The sequence below is a fragment of the Bidens hawaiensis genome, unplaced genomic scaffold (assembly GCF_021521415.1).
Source record: "Bidens hawaiensis isolate Kalapana, Puna unplaced genomic scaffold, B.hawaiensis_p1.1 tig00002338_1, whole genome shotgun sequence".
In the NCBI taxonomy this organism is placed as follows: domain Eukaryota; kingdom Viridiplantae; phylum Streptophyta; class Magnoliopsida; order Asterales; family Asteraceae; genus Bidens; species Bidens hawaiensis.
This window is the reverse complement of record NW_027491126.1, coordinates 1877880-1893241: the sequence shown is the minus strand read 5'-3', so window position 1 is coordinate 1893241 and position 15362 is coordinate 1877880. Positions and strand designations below refer to the sequence as shown.

General features: G+C 36.1%; 2 protein-coding genes across 3 annotated transcripts; both read left to right on the top strand.

Annotated features, from left to right (window-relative positions):
• Window positions 1–3696: 3696 nt before the first annotated feature.
• Window positions 3697–9167, top strand: LOC143618763 (uncharacterized). Of its 2 annotated transcripts, none has more exons than XM_077090860.1 (16): window positions 3697–3867; window positions 4152–4643; window positions 4725–4965; window positions 5096–5373; window positions 5453–5629; window positions 5712–6401; window positions 6484–6572; window positions 6649–6711; window positions 6802–6890; window positions 6988–7050; window positions 7144–7725; window positions 7814–7888; window positions 7975–8039; window positions 8119–8176; window positions 8256–8487; window positions 8582–9167. In XM_077090860.1, the coding sequence occupies exons 2-16, from the start codon at window positions 4204–4206 to the stop codon at window positions 8998–9000; spliced, it is 3561 nt and encodes a 1186-aa protein (XP_076946975.1). In that variant the 5' UTR covers window positions 3697–3867; window positions 4152–4203; the 3' UTR covers window positions 9001–9167. The 2 variants fall into 2 exon arrangements, with proteins under 2 accessions (XP_076946975.1, XP_076946974.1); XM_077090859.1 differs by having other exon boundaries at window positions 6985–7050.
• Window positions 9168–9835: 668 nt separating this feature from the next.
• Window positions 9836–13444, top strand: LOC143618399 (uncharacterized). The gene is made up of 5 exons (XM_077090631.1): window positions 9836–9885; window positions 10844–11057; window positions 11149–11221; window positions 12846–13011; window positions 13340–13444. Exons 2-5 carry the CDS (start codon window positions 10892–10894, stop codon window positions 13442–13444), a joined length of 510 nt encoding a protein of 169 aa, XP_076946746.1. The 5' UTR covers window positions 9836–9885; window positions 10844–10891.
• The last annotated feature ends 1918 nt before the right edge of the window (window positions 13445–15362 follow it).

The window sequence follows — 15362 nt, the reverse complement described above, 5'->3', positions numbered from 1 at the left end:
CTGGTTTATTATTATCTCTCTATTTCTATTTCTTCCAATTTGATAGTTAGGGCTTGTAACTCATATATTACTTGCATATAATAAAACTATAAATCAATTCACATAATCAACCAAACTACAGCAAATTAAACTGGATTACATAAGAAAACAATAAAAAATTAAAGTGATGGCTAGGGTTGGTAATATATTAATAATTATTCAAATTAACTCACCGTACACGTATCATTAAACTGGAATTAGCGATTAAATAAGAGAATCGCATAGAACAATAGGTGAGGGTTTAGGTATGAATAATTATACCTTATGTGCAGAAATGAATGAATTGGTGATGAATGAAGATGAATCTAATTTAAAACTGAAGGTAGATCTGAGATATTGAGCGAACCAAGACAATAATAAAAGATTAGTTTATATGTTTATAAAACAATCAATGATTCGATTTTGTGACTGAAACGAAACAATAATACCTCCCGCCTCGCCCTATAAAAAAATAAAAAACAGAACAAAGAAATAGATTCGACTTTATTGGGTCAGAATATATTCCTTAGCCGCGTGCCACTTACGGGTTGTCCTACCCCTTACGCCGTGTGTGTCACCGTGTGCATTACGTCCCTGGCGTTCTATGGATTCACATGCCTACTTTTTTACGTTTATCGGTCAGTTAGATTAATTACGGGTCACTAATTTACCCGATTATTTTTATTTTGCTTTTAGAATGAAACCTACTGTAGTTGAGAAAACCTCATGATGAAAGCTGAAGTCTTTGAGCACCTCATTATGGATTTTGGTTCATTATATAGTAATTGGGGAAAATTACCGGTTGCATCGGGTCATCGGGACTAATCGGTCAAAGAGCTTTTGGATTTCCCTAATAAATACAAAAGTATCAAGGAGGAAAGTCAAATAATACAAGCAATTCCACTTGTCATGTTGTGGTTAATTTGGAAGGGTATGAAACGACAAGATTTTTAATAGTGTCTCAATTTCGGTGGACAAAGTGGTGGAGGATATCAAGGCGAAATAAGAATGGCGCACACAAGGCGTAAGGCAAGCTTAGATTGGGAAGCTTGGTGTTTGTTCAACTTCACGAATTTTTCTTTATAATTGTTTTCGGTTTCTATTTTGTTATTTTGTTTATACTCTTTTGGTTTCTTATGCCTTACTAGCTGCCTTCCTTTTCTTTAATATTATTAGGGTAGGATGTAGCTTGAAGGAATGAAGGGAAGGGTAGCGCTCAACCTTTCCGGTGAAGTGGAATTTTATTTTATTTTTGACGTTTTATGTATCACGTTACCCATGAAATTATATTATGCCACCCCTCAAAAAAAATTAAAAGCTCAAAACTCCACCTTTCAAAGTTTATTAAAAGCACAAAATGATTAAAAGCCTACTGTTTAATTAAAATTAAAGGACCAACTTAAATAAACACGTTATTGAGCGCCAATACGGGCAAAACAGGCAACCGGGCGCCTGTATGTTCCAAAAGGTAACTCGACACCGGTATGCGTGTAATGTGAAACCAGGCCTAGGCGTGTCAGCGCATGAAAAGCGTAACCGAGTGCATGTACAAGCGAAACGTGTTACCAGGCGTCGGGACACGCGTAACCGGGCCCCTCATACTCGCGAACAGGTAAAAAAAAATTCTCTTAAGGCACAGTTAAAAAAATTACTACCCTTAAAATCACGTTCTAAATCTGCCACTGAATATTATTGGCCTTTATAAAAATACCCTCACCTTAACCACTTGGGTTGGGATCATTGGTTTATTTGGCGTGCCCTGATAATGTGTTTGATAATATTTCAAACACAAGCGAAAGAAACAACCGTTGAAAAGTTGATGTTTCATCTTTATAGCGAAGAGGACAAACAAGTTGGCTCAAAAGGGAATGCAAATGCATGGTTCAATATAAACAACCCTTGTCAAATATGACCAGCCATTTCGGGTTAACAAAGACAAATTTCGAATAAAGGGACGATAAATTTGTCAATATGGGCCTAAGAAAATAAATATTAAAAAAAATATCATGCTTCTATGGGAGAGTGTCACATTTTAAAATGAGGTTGGACATCATTCTCACAATTGCAAGGTCCTAAAGCATGAGAAAAACACACATGGTGAGGAATATGAATATGATAGCCATGATATATGAGACCAACTTGGAGGGTGTGAAATCTAAGGAGTGATGAGTTGATCCTTCGTCATGTGTTGCTTAGACATGAATGCACAATTCGTTATTTAGAGAGAGAAAAAATATTATGTGTTTTGATAAGTTATTATATGTTTGGATGTTAACAAATGCGCTACAAGTCCTCTATTTGAATCTTGAATCAAAAGTTGTTCCACTGAAAGTGTTTCTCTGGTGTGGCAGAAATCATTGGTGTACAACGTCTCATTAAGAATATGTAGTGATAACCTTACAACTCGTCTCGTTGTTACAAGGTAGTGACATTCTGTTACAACTAGAATATTAGTTGGTTCAAAAGTGTTACCTAGCAAAATAGAAGGACTAATTATGTACTATTATAACACTTGTAATTACCTATCAAAGAAGTCGATATATACATATAGCTTGGATTTGAGATAATTCTTCTTCTATAGTTTCTTCTTTCAATTATAGGTTCCAACACATTCAACAAGTCTCACTATATCATGGTAGATGATATATATTATTTTAATTTCTTTTATATCTCAATAATCAAGATATGAATAATACATGTAAAATAATTAAGATCAATTTAAAGCAGAATTTTATGTTTTAGTATTGCCAAAGGCGAGGTAATGGGGTGTGTGTGCGCGTAAAAAGTTGGAATTACATGAAAAAATTTCAAGCCTAAAAGTGAAGTTACCGATGTACAACGGTCTAATATGAATTGTCTGTCAAACTTGCACATCAATTTTTCATAGAATTTTATAATAATTTATTTTTTACCATATCTACACGTTTAACTTATTTTCATATACAACAATTGATATAAACTACTCTGAAATTTCTCATTCAATCCTTATCTATTTTAAAAGACTTTACACAAGATTAGGCAATGTGCTTTTGCAATTCTGTTATAGTATTATACAAAGATATGATTTCCCAAAACATTTCACTTTCTGACCACTTTAATCTAACATGTGTTTTTTTCTCTTAAGGGAACTTCCACTAAACATGTTATGACTCACACCTTGTTCCTTATTTTGATAACAATGACACATTAACACGTTACCAGTTAGTATGTTACAAAAAGTAACATATACTAACATATCAACACACTATTATATATAACTTTTTTTGTTATTTAAAAATAACGTATACATGACAACTCATGTAACAATTTGTTATCACTCAGATATACCCTGATAAACTTCCTACTTTCATCAAAAGTAATGAAAACATACGAGTAAAATATATATTATTTTATTATTATTATTTTCGAACGGTAATTTTCACAGTTAAGTTATCTCACTGCGTGAACACGTCGCGCCCCACCACCCCACTCAGGCCAACTATGTTGACATGATCGGGATCCACGCTGGCATCCGAGTTTGGCTTGACGTTCCCGGTAAAACCAGTTGACTCACCTCACCTGAAGGCACGACATGTTTTAATGCTCTTGTAAAATCCGGTCGGAATCAGGATTCGAACACGGTAATAATAATAATAATAGTAAATAATAATAATAAAGAAGCCCAATGTAAACAACCCGTAAAACTAAAAGGCCCAGCCTTTTCACAATCAGCCGACTTCTTTCTGAACGCAAAACACAACAAACAAATAACGCGGACGAAACCAACCACGACGGAATCGGAGACGACCACCACCATCCACCACCGCCGCCCACCGGATATTCTCTCCGGCGTCTAATTCACTATCTCAGGTACCATTTCCCCAATTCAATTGCACAATTAACCCACCAATTTTGCTCTCTGTTGTCCCACCAACAACTAGGGTACACAATTCTTCAATTATGTGCTTTTTGGTTCAATTACGAAATGTAGTTGCTGTATTTGCTTGTTTTAAGACATACCCATGTAGCTTTAGTTACTGTATGGTCGGAATGTGTAGTACCCACATGATAAAAACGCTGACTTTTTTGTTTCTTGATCTGTTTCTAATAAATCTAGATTATTTAATAAAAATGTGATTTTTATATTTATTCAGCATAAAGTTTAACACTTTACGTATGAGTGGAGTGTTGGAAGTGTGTTAAGTTATGGCTGCCAATGCAAGATTCGAATCGGCTTCCGCCAGTTCGTCCGAGCCGGGGTTTTCGGGACCGTATGCGAATGGGAAACGGGGGAGTTTGGATAGACCGGGAAGCTTTCGGGAAGGTAGAGATGGGACGGAGAGTCGGATGTTTAATTCAGGGTTTGCTGTGACGCGAAGTGGAAGTAGTGTGTCGGGAGCGTCTGGGGCGGGGAATTTGCCGCCGTTGTCGCAGTGTTTGTCGCTTGAGCCGATTCAGATGGGTGATCGGAAGAGTGATCGGTCAGGTGAGTTGAAACGGGTTATGGGTATTATTGCTGGAAGTGGAAATGAAGATGGGTCTTCTGGTGCTGCGGTTTCCGCGAACTCGAAGCCTTCGTCTCCGAATGTTGCAGAGGATCTGAAGCGTTTGAGATCGAGTGTTGTGGATACTTGCAACACAGCTAGGTACTCTTTGTTACCTTTTGTTTCGGTATGTTACAAATATGTGCATTAGGTGTAATATTTCGTGATGCAATGTTTTAACAGGGGTAGGGCGAGCAAATTGGATGAACGCTTGCATAAGTTGGATAAATATTGTGACGGTGTAAACACAAAGAAAACACAGAGAAATGAATCATTGACTAATGATCAAGCAGGCTCTACGAACTCAAAGATTGGAACTCAAGTTTACAGAAACCCTGCAGAACTTGTAAATCAAAGAGTAGAAGATTGTCCCAAAAATGTTCTTTTGAACAAGCGTGTTCGCACTTCCGTTGCAGAAACAAGGGTTTGCTTCTTATATGACTTGGAACATCATATTAATTGTTTTGTTACTTCATTAGCTTGTTATGCACACTTAGAATTTTACATATTGTGAAGCCTGTTTATATGTTTCCCTTTTTCCACATTTAAAATAGTCGGACTTACGGAGTAATGGTCTAAGAAAGCAGCCTGTTGTGATGGCTAAAGATCGAGATTCAGTCAAGGATAATGCTGGTGAATCTGATATTTCAGAAGATAAAATTCAGAGGCTGCCTGTGGGCCGGGAAGGATGGGATAAAAAGATGAAAAGAAAACGTTCGGTAGGAACGGTTTCTACTAGACCTGTGGATAACAATGGAGAACCAAAAAGAACTGTTCAAAACAAGGTTGTTAATGAACCTGTCTTGCAATCGAATGACACTCACCCTTACAGGTAACCTATTTATTATCAACAAGCATATGCAGTTACATCATACATTTGGTTCGTAATAGTTAGTAAGATTCTATTGCAGATTAGGAGCTTCTAATGGTACTTCCAGTAGTCACAAATCGGATAACAAGTCAGAAGGGTCGTCTTTACCTAATGGCTTTCGTGCTCGCCTGTCTCCCAGAAATGAACTCGAGGGGCCCACTAGAGAAATTACCAGTGGACCAAACAAGGAAAGAGTTCTTACAAAGGGAAACATTAAGTATGTGTTTACTTTTAATCTGACGTGTTACTATGTTTAACATTTATGCATTTATGCTGTCTTAACTTTATTCTATTTGCAGGTTAAATACTCGCGATGATAATTATATACCCGGTGGTAGTTTAGTGACAAAAGGGAAGGCTACAAGGACTTCACGTAACGGTGCCATGGTCCCAGCCAGCTCAACACCAAGTACACCTCGCTTATCTGGAACTCCAGAAAGCTGGGAGAACGTGACAGGTGGCAGTAAGATCCCGTCAACTAGTGGAGCTATAAATCGGAAACGAGCTATGCCCACGGGTCCATCTTCTCCTAATATGGCTCAGTGGGTTGGCCAGAGACCACAAAAGATTTCACGAACCAGGAGGGCAAATTTGGTGTCACCGGTTTCAAATCAAGAAGAAAAACCGTTATCATCTGACAGCTGTTCGCACTCAGATGTTAGTGTTAGGTTAGCTTCTGAGGGAACCAATGGTCCTGTTGTATCCAAACCCTTAAAACCTAAACTAGAACCGGTTCAATCTCCATACCGGGTGTCTGGAAGTGAAGAATCTGTCGGTGGTCAAACTGTTGGACCTTCTTTAGCAGTTGGAATGAAGGCTAAATCTGTGATTAAGGAAGAAAGTGGCGAGGGTGTGAAGAAACAGGGCCGCGGTGGACGAGGCCCGTTAATTGCAAGGGCTAGCGCTTCAGTAACCGGGGATAAGCTGGATAATACACCCATGGTTAAGGCAGCTAGAAGCAATAAGCCTGCTTCTGAGAAGAATGGAAGGTTCTAGAATTTGTTTATTGAAATGACGGTTTTTATTTGATCTGTTTTGTTTTACTCATGAAATGATGCATTTTTTTTCCAGTAAGTCGGGACGGCCTTTGAAAAAGCTCTCGGACCGCAAGGGGTTTTCACGTCTTGGTAATTTGCAGAATGGTGCTTCTGAGAGTACAGGTATGGTGCCAAGGGATATAAAGAAAAATATTTTATATCTTTCTACAAAATGTAACATTTTTTATATGATATTTAGGGAAATCTGATGATGACCGTGAAGAACTGTTGGCAGCTGCAAATCATGCTCGTAATGCTAGCTGTAAGACGATTACTGTACTATTCTTTAGTTTTGGTGTAAAATAGCAATGCAATTTAGCATATGGTACAATTATGTTTTTGCTCTGTGTAGATTTAGCGTGCTCAAGCGCTTTTTGGAAAAAGTTTGAACCTATATTTGCTCCTGTCAGTACAAAAGACAAAACCTACTTATCCACACAGGTGGGATCTATTTGTGACAATGTTGTTTAATCATCAGATATTCAATATCTATTCTTGATTTTTAACTTTTCAATCACTCGTGATGCTATTGAAGCAGCTAAAAGAACCTGATTTTCAAGAAAACTTCCCCCAGTTTCATGGTCGTACAAATAATGTCGCGGTACTTCTTTTTGCCTGACGTCTTGTTATGTTCTTTAGGGTCATTTTGGGTATTTAAGTTTTTTTTTTTACAAATATATATTTGCTTTCCCAGATGAGTGTTACACATGAAGTCTCTGTATATGACGCAAATGGTTCTGCAGAAAGGAAAATGCATGTGAAACATCAAGGAAGTGAGTCTTTTTCTGGAAGACTCGATTCAGATAAAACATCTAAAGAATTCATCCCATTGTTCCAAAGAGTATTATCAGCACTCATTATAGAAGATACCGCCAACGAACTTGAAGAAGAAAATACTGAAAATATACCACTTCAAGATACTTTCGACGGGCCAGCTTATGACACATTTCACCATGATGATTTCAATGAGCCTAGAAAGAGGGCTAGAATGGAAGTTGAACAAGAGACCATGTTTCAAAGCACACATTCTGTGAAGTTGTCTTTTTCTAGCAACGGATGTACCACTAACAATTTTAGAAGCCCTACTGTCAACGATTCTCCATGTGGTGACGTGGCGTTGGCTGGGATCTCGAAGAATTTGGTCAACAGGCCACAAGTGGTGCACATGGAAGGCTTTGGCATTCCTTCATTTGATAATAATCAGCATGACCAAATGCGTCTGGATGACAAACTTCTTTTGGAGCTCCACAGCATTGGTCTATATCCCGAGTTAGTGGTAAGCTCATACTCGTTTTGCTTAATATATAATTTACCTCATATATCACATTATTAAAAAAATATTGGCTTTTTGTTGGAAAAATCAGCCTAAGTTGGATGACAAGGAGGATGAAGCAATCAAGCAAGAAATCAACCAACTGAAGACAAAACTTCGACAGCAGGTTATTGCAATAAATACTTAATATAATATGATATATATTATCCACAACGATCACCAATATTTACTATTGTTCTATTTTTAATACAGAATTATAAAAAGAAGGCATACTTGGAGAAAATATGTAGAAGTGTTGGATATGGCTTTGAAGGACGGTATGAACATTATACAGAGATCTCTTATCGTTAATGAATGATGTCTCTAAGCTTAAACATCGTCCGGTTTTTTATGCAGAGATCTTGAGCAGCTTGCAATGGATAGATTGGTGGAGATAGTTTACAGAAAACTTCTCGTAAGTTTTAACCGTTAGTTTAATTGACTTATAATACGGGTCAGATAGTCTTTTTTAAATCCACATGAATATTTTGCAGGCTACTAAAGGACCGTCTAGAGGTGGGACCCCAAAGATTCCAAAGCATGTTGCATTGGCATTCGGAAGGAGAGTTCTTTCCAGGTGCCGCAAATTCGGGAAGTCGGGTGTAAGTTGCTTTAACGTGGCCCCACTTAAGGATATCCTTTTTGCTCCACCCGATTATGAGTCGGAGCCTCCCACAAAGTATATCGGTTTCCAAAATCCCCACCCAGGTTCAAGGATATCATCTGGTAAGATTCATTCACTTACCAATTTGGCTATATATATAATATTGAGCCTGTTCAATATGTGCGTGTGTTTGCTAACATATTAATGATGCATCAGATGAGGCTTTTGGCATAAACGGACCGATATCAAACAGAGGAAAGAAGAAAGAGCTTTTACTGGATGACGTAGGCACTGCTTATGGCGGAGCCACAGGAAAACGCGCATACCAGGGTGAGAGAAAAATGAAAGCAACAACGAAACAAAAAGCGGGTCAAGCACCGACCCAATCAACAAGAACGCTACACCCTGTACAGCCTTCACTAATTAGGGAAAGTCGGATGTTGTCACATGGTCAAGATACGTCCAGGGAAAACGCTGACCCGCTCAACGAGCTGGACCCGATTGATGAGTTAGGGGTAGGTGGTCCGCAGGATCTGAGCTCGTTACTGAATTTTGATGATGATGAATTACAAGACCATTTTTCAGCGGGGCTTGAGATACCGATGGATGATCTTACAGAATTGAATATGTTTTGATATAGTATGAAGTTAAACAGTGCAAATGTATATTATTTGGATGATATAGGAAAGGTAAGATGTCATGTAACCAACTCATCATTTGTAATTATGGTCTTCCTTTTTGGTTTATTCTTTCATGATCTCACATGTTTTTATATCTCAACTGGAAGGATTGATCAAAATCAATGACCTGTTTATTATTATTTTTTAATTTTAGTTATAGCTTACACATACTGGTTTAAGAATTTAACTTGAAAAAATCATTAACATCATCAAAGGTGGTTTACCCCAATCACAATACAATCATGATAAGTACATTAATCATTTGTCAAACATGTAACATGATGTGAAACAGTGGTTTCACTTGTTTCGTGGTTTAAGTGAACATAGAGGATATCATGTCATGTGACGGTTACTATATGACAATTTATCAGCAAATGGTGTAAGTTCTCTCCCATCTATATCATCTCGTCCGGGATCTCTTAGAGGTGCATATAACACTTCCTACAATCTTGATGACTAATTGCTGTGTTCCTGAGTGTTAATAATGAAGAGAAAGGAAAAGAAAGAGGGAGAAATAAAAAAGAAAAGTGAGTGGAAATTTTTCGTTCCAAAATGGAAAGAATTGAGAAGAAAGGAAAATAAAAAGAGAAGGGAGATGAAATAAAAAAAAAGGAAATGAAAATTTTCTTTTCCTTTCCTTTCTCTCGTTAAGTAAACTCGGGAATGTCCAAAAGAAAAAAAAAACAGTATAAACACCATATCAAACTTATTATTTTTATGATTTTTCAAAAATAAAAAATAAAAATAAAAAAAATAAAAAGTTAGATAAATAAAAGTAAAAATCTGATTTGGGAAAAACCAAACACAAAACCATTTGGTGCCGGCACGGAAGCAAAGCAAGTACGTCTTCTCCCAACTTTCTTTCTGTCCTTTAGATTATTATTATATTGTACACGAATGCACACAGATATTAATTTTGTTAAATTGCAATGTATTTATTTCCTGCTTGTTTATGTTTTCAACTTTCTGCGCTTGGTTTATCTTTATCCTGTGTTTTATTAAATAAATAAATAATCGAGATGAATTCTCACTAGAACATTATTAGGATACATACTTAGTGGGTATTTGAAATCAAACTCTATACTTAAGATTAGTACTGAACCTAGTACCAAATCAGATTGGCTTATATGGAGCATATATAGTTGACCGGATCAATCTCATTATTATTAGTTGGAGATAATTTTCTAGTTTATTTTAGTAGATAAAGATGGACTTTTATTTATTTATTTATTAAATTATGAGTTTGATCAAGTTTTGAGTTATTTTCCTGATTAAGAAAACTGGCGAGTTGTGCCAGATATTTTCCGTGTTTTTGGTTCGCATTAATCGATTGCCAACCACCCTCCGGCTTGAGAATCAGTTTAGTACAAAAGGGTTTTTAAGTGGGCGAGAGTGTAGAACGAGGAGATAATGAGGAGAAATGGCTCTTGTTCCGGACTAGTCACCATCACAGTTTGTTAGGTGTAGGACCCATTATGTTATGTTATCCGAACCATAAGGTCTTGGTAGCCCGTATATCACGCCTTGCATGCCACACTAGTTCTAGCCGACCAAGTGGTACTTATTATTATAAATCTGATATGGTCTTTGGTTCATTCGTCCCTGACGGGACTCATGGTCCGTCCGTGTAGGATGTAACAACTTCTTCAGTATTATAGATCTATGAGTGAAAACACAACTATTTTTCTTCGATTGTGATAATGCCGTACACTAAATCAAGATGTTCGTCATGTGATTTATCAGATTCTTCCTTAGGATTTGTGGCTTGATAGTTGATACATTGTTTTTGTTGTTGCAGATGGATTTTACTTCATCTTGACCTTGACTTGTCATTTTGTATACAAAAATGAGAACTACAAGTTTTATCTGGAATGTTTGTAGATCATCATTTACATTCGGGTTAATAGGTCTAACTGTATCGGACCGTGTTGCTAGTGTTGTCCATGTGCAGGGGTTATCCATGTCACCGACATTTAATCCGCCAGTCAACTCTTCTTTGGGCTCATTTACTGGTATGTAAACTATAAACTGTTAGATGTGTGCTAGTTGACTTTCATTATGCTAGTTTTGACTTTGTTTATCGAGTTCATGGTTCGTCTACAGATGACCATGTCTTGGTGGAGAAACGCTGCTTGGCGGATTACAAGTTCTCACATGGTGATGTTGTAGTTTTCTGGTATAATTCAGGTTTTTTTCTCGGTATTTCTTGTTCATTTATGTATGTCAACTTATTTTTTTGAATTTCCAGCTTTGAGCCTAATAGGTAGGAGAACAGAAATCATTAGCCGCTTTTTATTAGTCACTGATCAGTTGCTTAAGTACAGTGAAGTGTACAACTGAAATAAGTCAATAACAACAGTAACTAAATACTGCATTCTAAGTTCCTAATAGATCTTTCTAGTCCTTATTGACACTGTACACCTGTATAGTTAGGCCTGCAAACGAACCTAACGTTCGATAAATTGCTCGTGAACCATTCGGCGGCAAGTTCGTTTATTTAATAAACGAACAAACATGAACAAAAAATTTGTGCTCATTTAATTAAAAAACGAACGAACATGAAAACATGTTCCGTTCGTTCATTTATGTTCATGAACATTTGTTTATGTTCGTTTATATATGTTCGTTTATGTCTGTTTATTTATGTTCATTTGTGTATCATCTACTTAAAGGTTTTATATTTGTTAATTTGTGTTCATTTAAGTGTTTTCATTTATGTTCGTTTATGTTTGTTTGTGTTCATTTACATTTGTTCATATATATTGATATATGTTCGTTTATCTTTGTCAATAATGTTCGTTTAGATTCTAAACAAACGAACACAAATGATAATTTTTTATCTAAACGGACATGAACATAAATATTTGTTCGATTAAGTGTTCGCATTTACATTTGTTCATATATATTGATATATGTTCGTTTATCTTTGTCAATAATGTTCGTTTAGATTCTAAATAAACGAACACAAATGCTAATTTTTTATATAAACGGACATGAACATAAATATTTGTTCGATTAAGTGTTCGTGTTCGTTTAAAGTTAAAGGAACAAACATGAACATGCCCTTGTTCGTGTTCGTTCGATTCGTTTACAGGCTTTCATTATTCACATTGATGAATACATCGGTCTCAATCTCTAGGCTTTACCCATTTTATTTGTGTTCGTGAACCGTTCGTGAACAAATTCATTTCCTTAATGAATGAACAAACACAAACATAAAATCTCGTTTGGTAAGTGTTTGTGAACACATTATTTCTTTAACAAACGAACATGAACAAGACCTTGTTCGTATTCGTTTGGCTCGTTTACAGCCCTACGTATAGTTTACTCTCTATCCCTCATTAAGGTATCTACAGTGGTCCCTTCGGTATCTCGAGGAATGTAAGTTCATAAATTGGGCGTATTTGGAGAGCCTACCCACCACCACAAATATGCCATCTTTGCCTTGTGACTTAGGGACAGTCCATTGAAAAAAAAAAGAAATCTTGGAACTGGCATATGTCACATTTCAGAATAAAGTTTTGGACTTGTTTGGTTTGGCCTTTCCAAAAGAAAAGAACGTTGTAAACTTTGTAATGTCATCCGAGCTCCTGAATCATGGGACACTGAGATAAAATATGACCTTAGTTGATCATTATTTGAGATGACTAGCCTCTGCTTTCGTTTTAACGAAATTCCATGTCAAATGTATTTTATTAGCTTCGCCTTCTTTATTGGCACTTGATTTTTGTGGAGTATGTTGCATATTTTATGCATATTTGTGAATCTTGACATATTAAATAGTTTGTAACTTTATGCAGCTCCCCGATAAATTACAAGGAGAAACAAGTAAAACGTATAACTGGCATGCCAGGCGATTGGATCAGTGTTCCTTTCTCATATGATGCCGTGAAGATTCCTCAAGGCCATTGTTGGGTTGAAGGAGACAATCCAACCGACAGCTTCGACTCCAGATCCTTTGGCCCGGTATGTTGGCTCCACGTTAACTTATCATTTTGGACGGATTTTCTTTTCTAACTAAATGCGGGGAATTGACCTATTTACTTATAAATGGATTGAAGTGAGTTATGTTTTTCTCTAACGGAAAGTATTTAACTACAAAGACGGCTCAAACATGTCAAATGCGTTATTGAAAGATTCATTAACATGGCTATCATATTTAGCACGTTACTTATCTATAAAATTCGATAACCCATTGCCCGCCTCGTTCATCTGTCATATTTACCTTTAAACAAAGATCTAATTGAAATATAAATTGATAATGTTAATAGTTTTAATTATTTTTTATTAGCAGATTCCGTTGGGATTGATTCGTGGACGGGTTACACACATTCTCTGGCCGCCTCAAAGAGTCCAGAAAATTGATAAGAAGCTTCCAAGGAGCGGACTATCCTTCTAAGAACAGCAGTGATGAAGATCTATGAAGATACAGTGACCAGAATTTCTTTAGGTTTATGTTATATTTCTTTCAAGTTTTGATTCCGAAAGGGGGTATAATTTTGTTTTAGCAATCATTCTGCAAGTGTCTAGATAGAAGATTATTTTGATAGAACATGTTCTTTACAAGTAATAAACTAATTTAAACTTTATAGCCCTAATTCTGACTGAGATGTAACACAACATCTTCATTGAGATCAATTTGAACTACAACACTTCTTAGGCTACCCGTAGTGGGCAACAAAAAGGGGTGAAAAGGGGCTAAATCTGGCAACAACACCGCCGCCGCCCCTCCCCCCCCCCCCCCCCCCGGGCGAAATGTGGGGCGAAAAGGGGGGGGGGGCGACAACTATTTGTCGGGCGATTTTGGATTGAATATTATTATTATATATGTTTGGGTGTGGTGTGTGTGTATATATATATATATATATATATATATATATATATATTAGCATAAAACGCCATTACACCCCAAAAATAAATTCTTACCCTTTGCTGACTGGGCGCCACGTGTCGCAATTCGTCCAATTTGTATCCCCTCCCTACGCATAGCCATAAGGGTTGTTTATTATCCTACTTATATAACATTTTAAAGATTTCTTAGTTAATTATTCTTTGTATTATCGATACAATTGTAAAATATGATAAAATGATGAGTAAAAAGAAATGATTATCATCTCATGAAAACTTATAAGCATGCTTAAAATGGCAACTTAATTGAAAAAAGTTGAGGTAAAGACATGACACCTAAAACGTGAGACTCCCTAAAACTCTTTATAAACATATGAAAGGTTGTAAATTTTAGATTGCTAAATCTTAATGTCTCAATCATATAACTTCTTGATTTATATAAAGTGATGAGAAGTATGTTTATAAGAAAATGTTGAATACAACTTATATTTGTCACGTCTCATGCATGCTCAATAAGTACTAATATTATAAAATTAGTAAAAGAGGTTTGAAATAAGAACTATAAAAGTTATTTGGTTCTAATTTATTCTCTAAAGTGAATGTGATGTGATATAATGGGGTTTGAAATAACAATATTATCATTTATATTAGGAAATTTCTGTAAATGTCTCTTTAGTGGATAGAGATTTCAGAAATATCTCTCAAATCTCGTAATTCCTCAAATGTCCCCTCTCAAACTCGTCTTCACGTTTGGTTTCAAAAACGCCACGTCCGGACTAGTTTGGTGTTCAATCTCTTAATCTTAATTAGTTTAGCGCCCAATCTCTAAGTCTAAACTAGTTTTGAGTAAATTTTAGGTCGGGCGTAGATAGAAGTAAGCACGTCTCAACGGTGTATTCAAAATTTCATAAATAAAAATAATTAAAAATTAGTTGAAATAATAAAATACTAAACTAAACTTCAAACCAGTCGTGACTCAAAGATTGTTCTTCATACTACTCCATCCGTTGATAATCAACGCAATTACGCTTCGTATAACTTCTACGATTCATAATCAAAGCTTAGTTCGAACGGTGCTTCAAACGACTTGATATTTGTTTATTGGAATTTCAAACACCCGTATTGAAGCACTAATCAAGCTGTTTGGAGCATCGTTAAGTTGTACACAAATCGGCTCGTATCCTCCTTCCAATCAAAATTCCAAAAAAATCAGTTTGAAATTCGGAAGAAGCTTAATTGAGTTAATTTTTTTTAATGAATAAGAAAAATGTTGAATACAACTTATATTTGTCAAGCCTCATGCATGCTCAATAAGTACTAATATTATAAAATTAGTAAATGAAGTTTGAAATAAGAACTATAAAAGTTATTTGGTTCTAATTCATTCTCTGAATTGAATGTGATGTGATATATAGGGGTTTGAAATACAATACAATCATTTTTATTAGGAAAATTTCGTAAATGTGGAT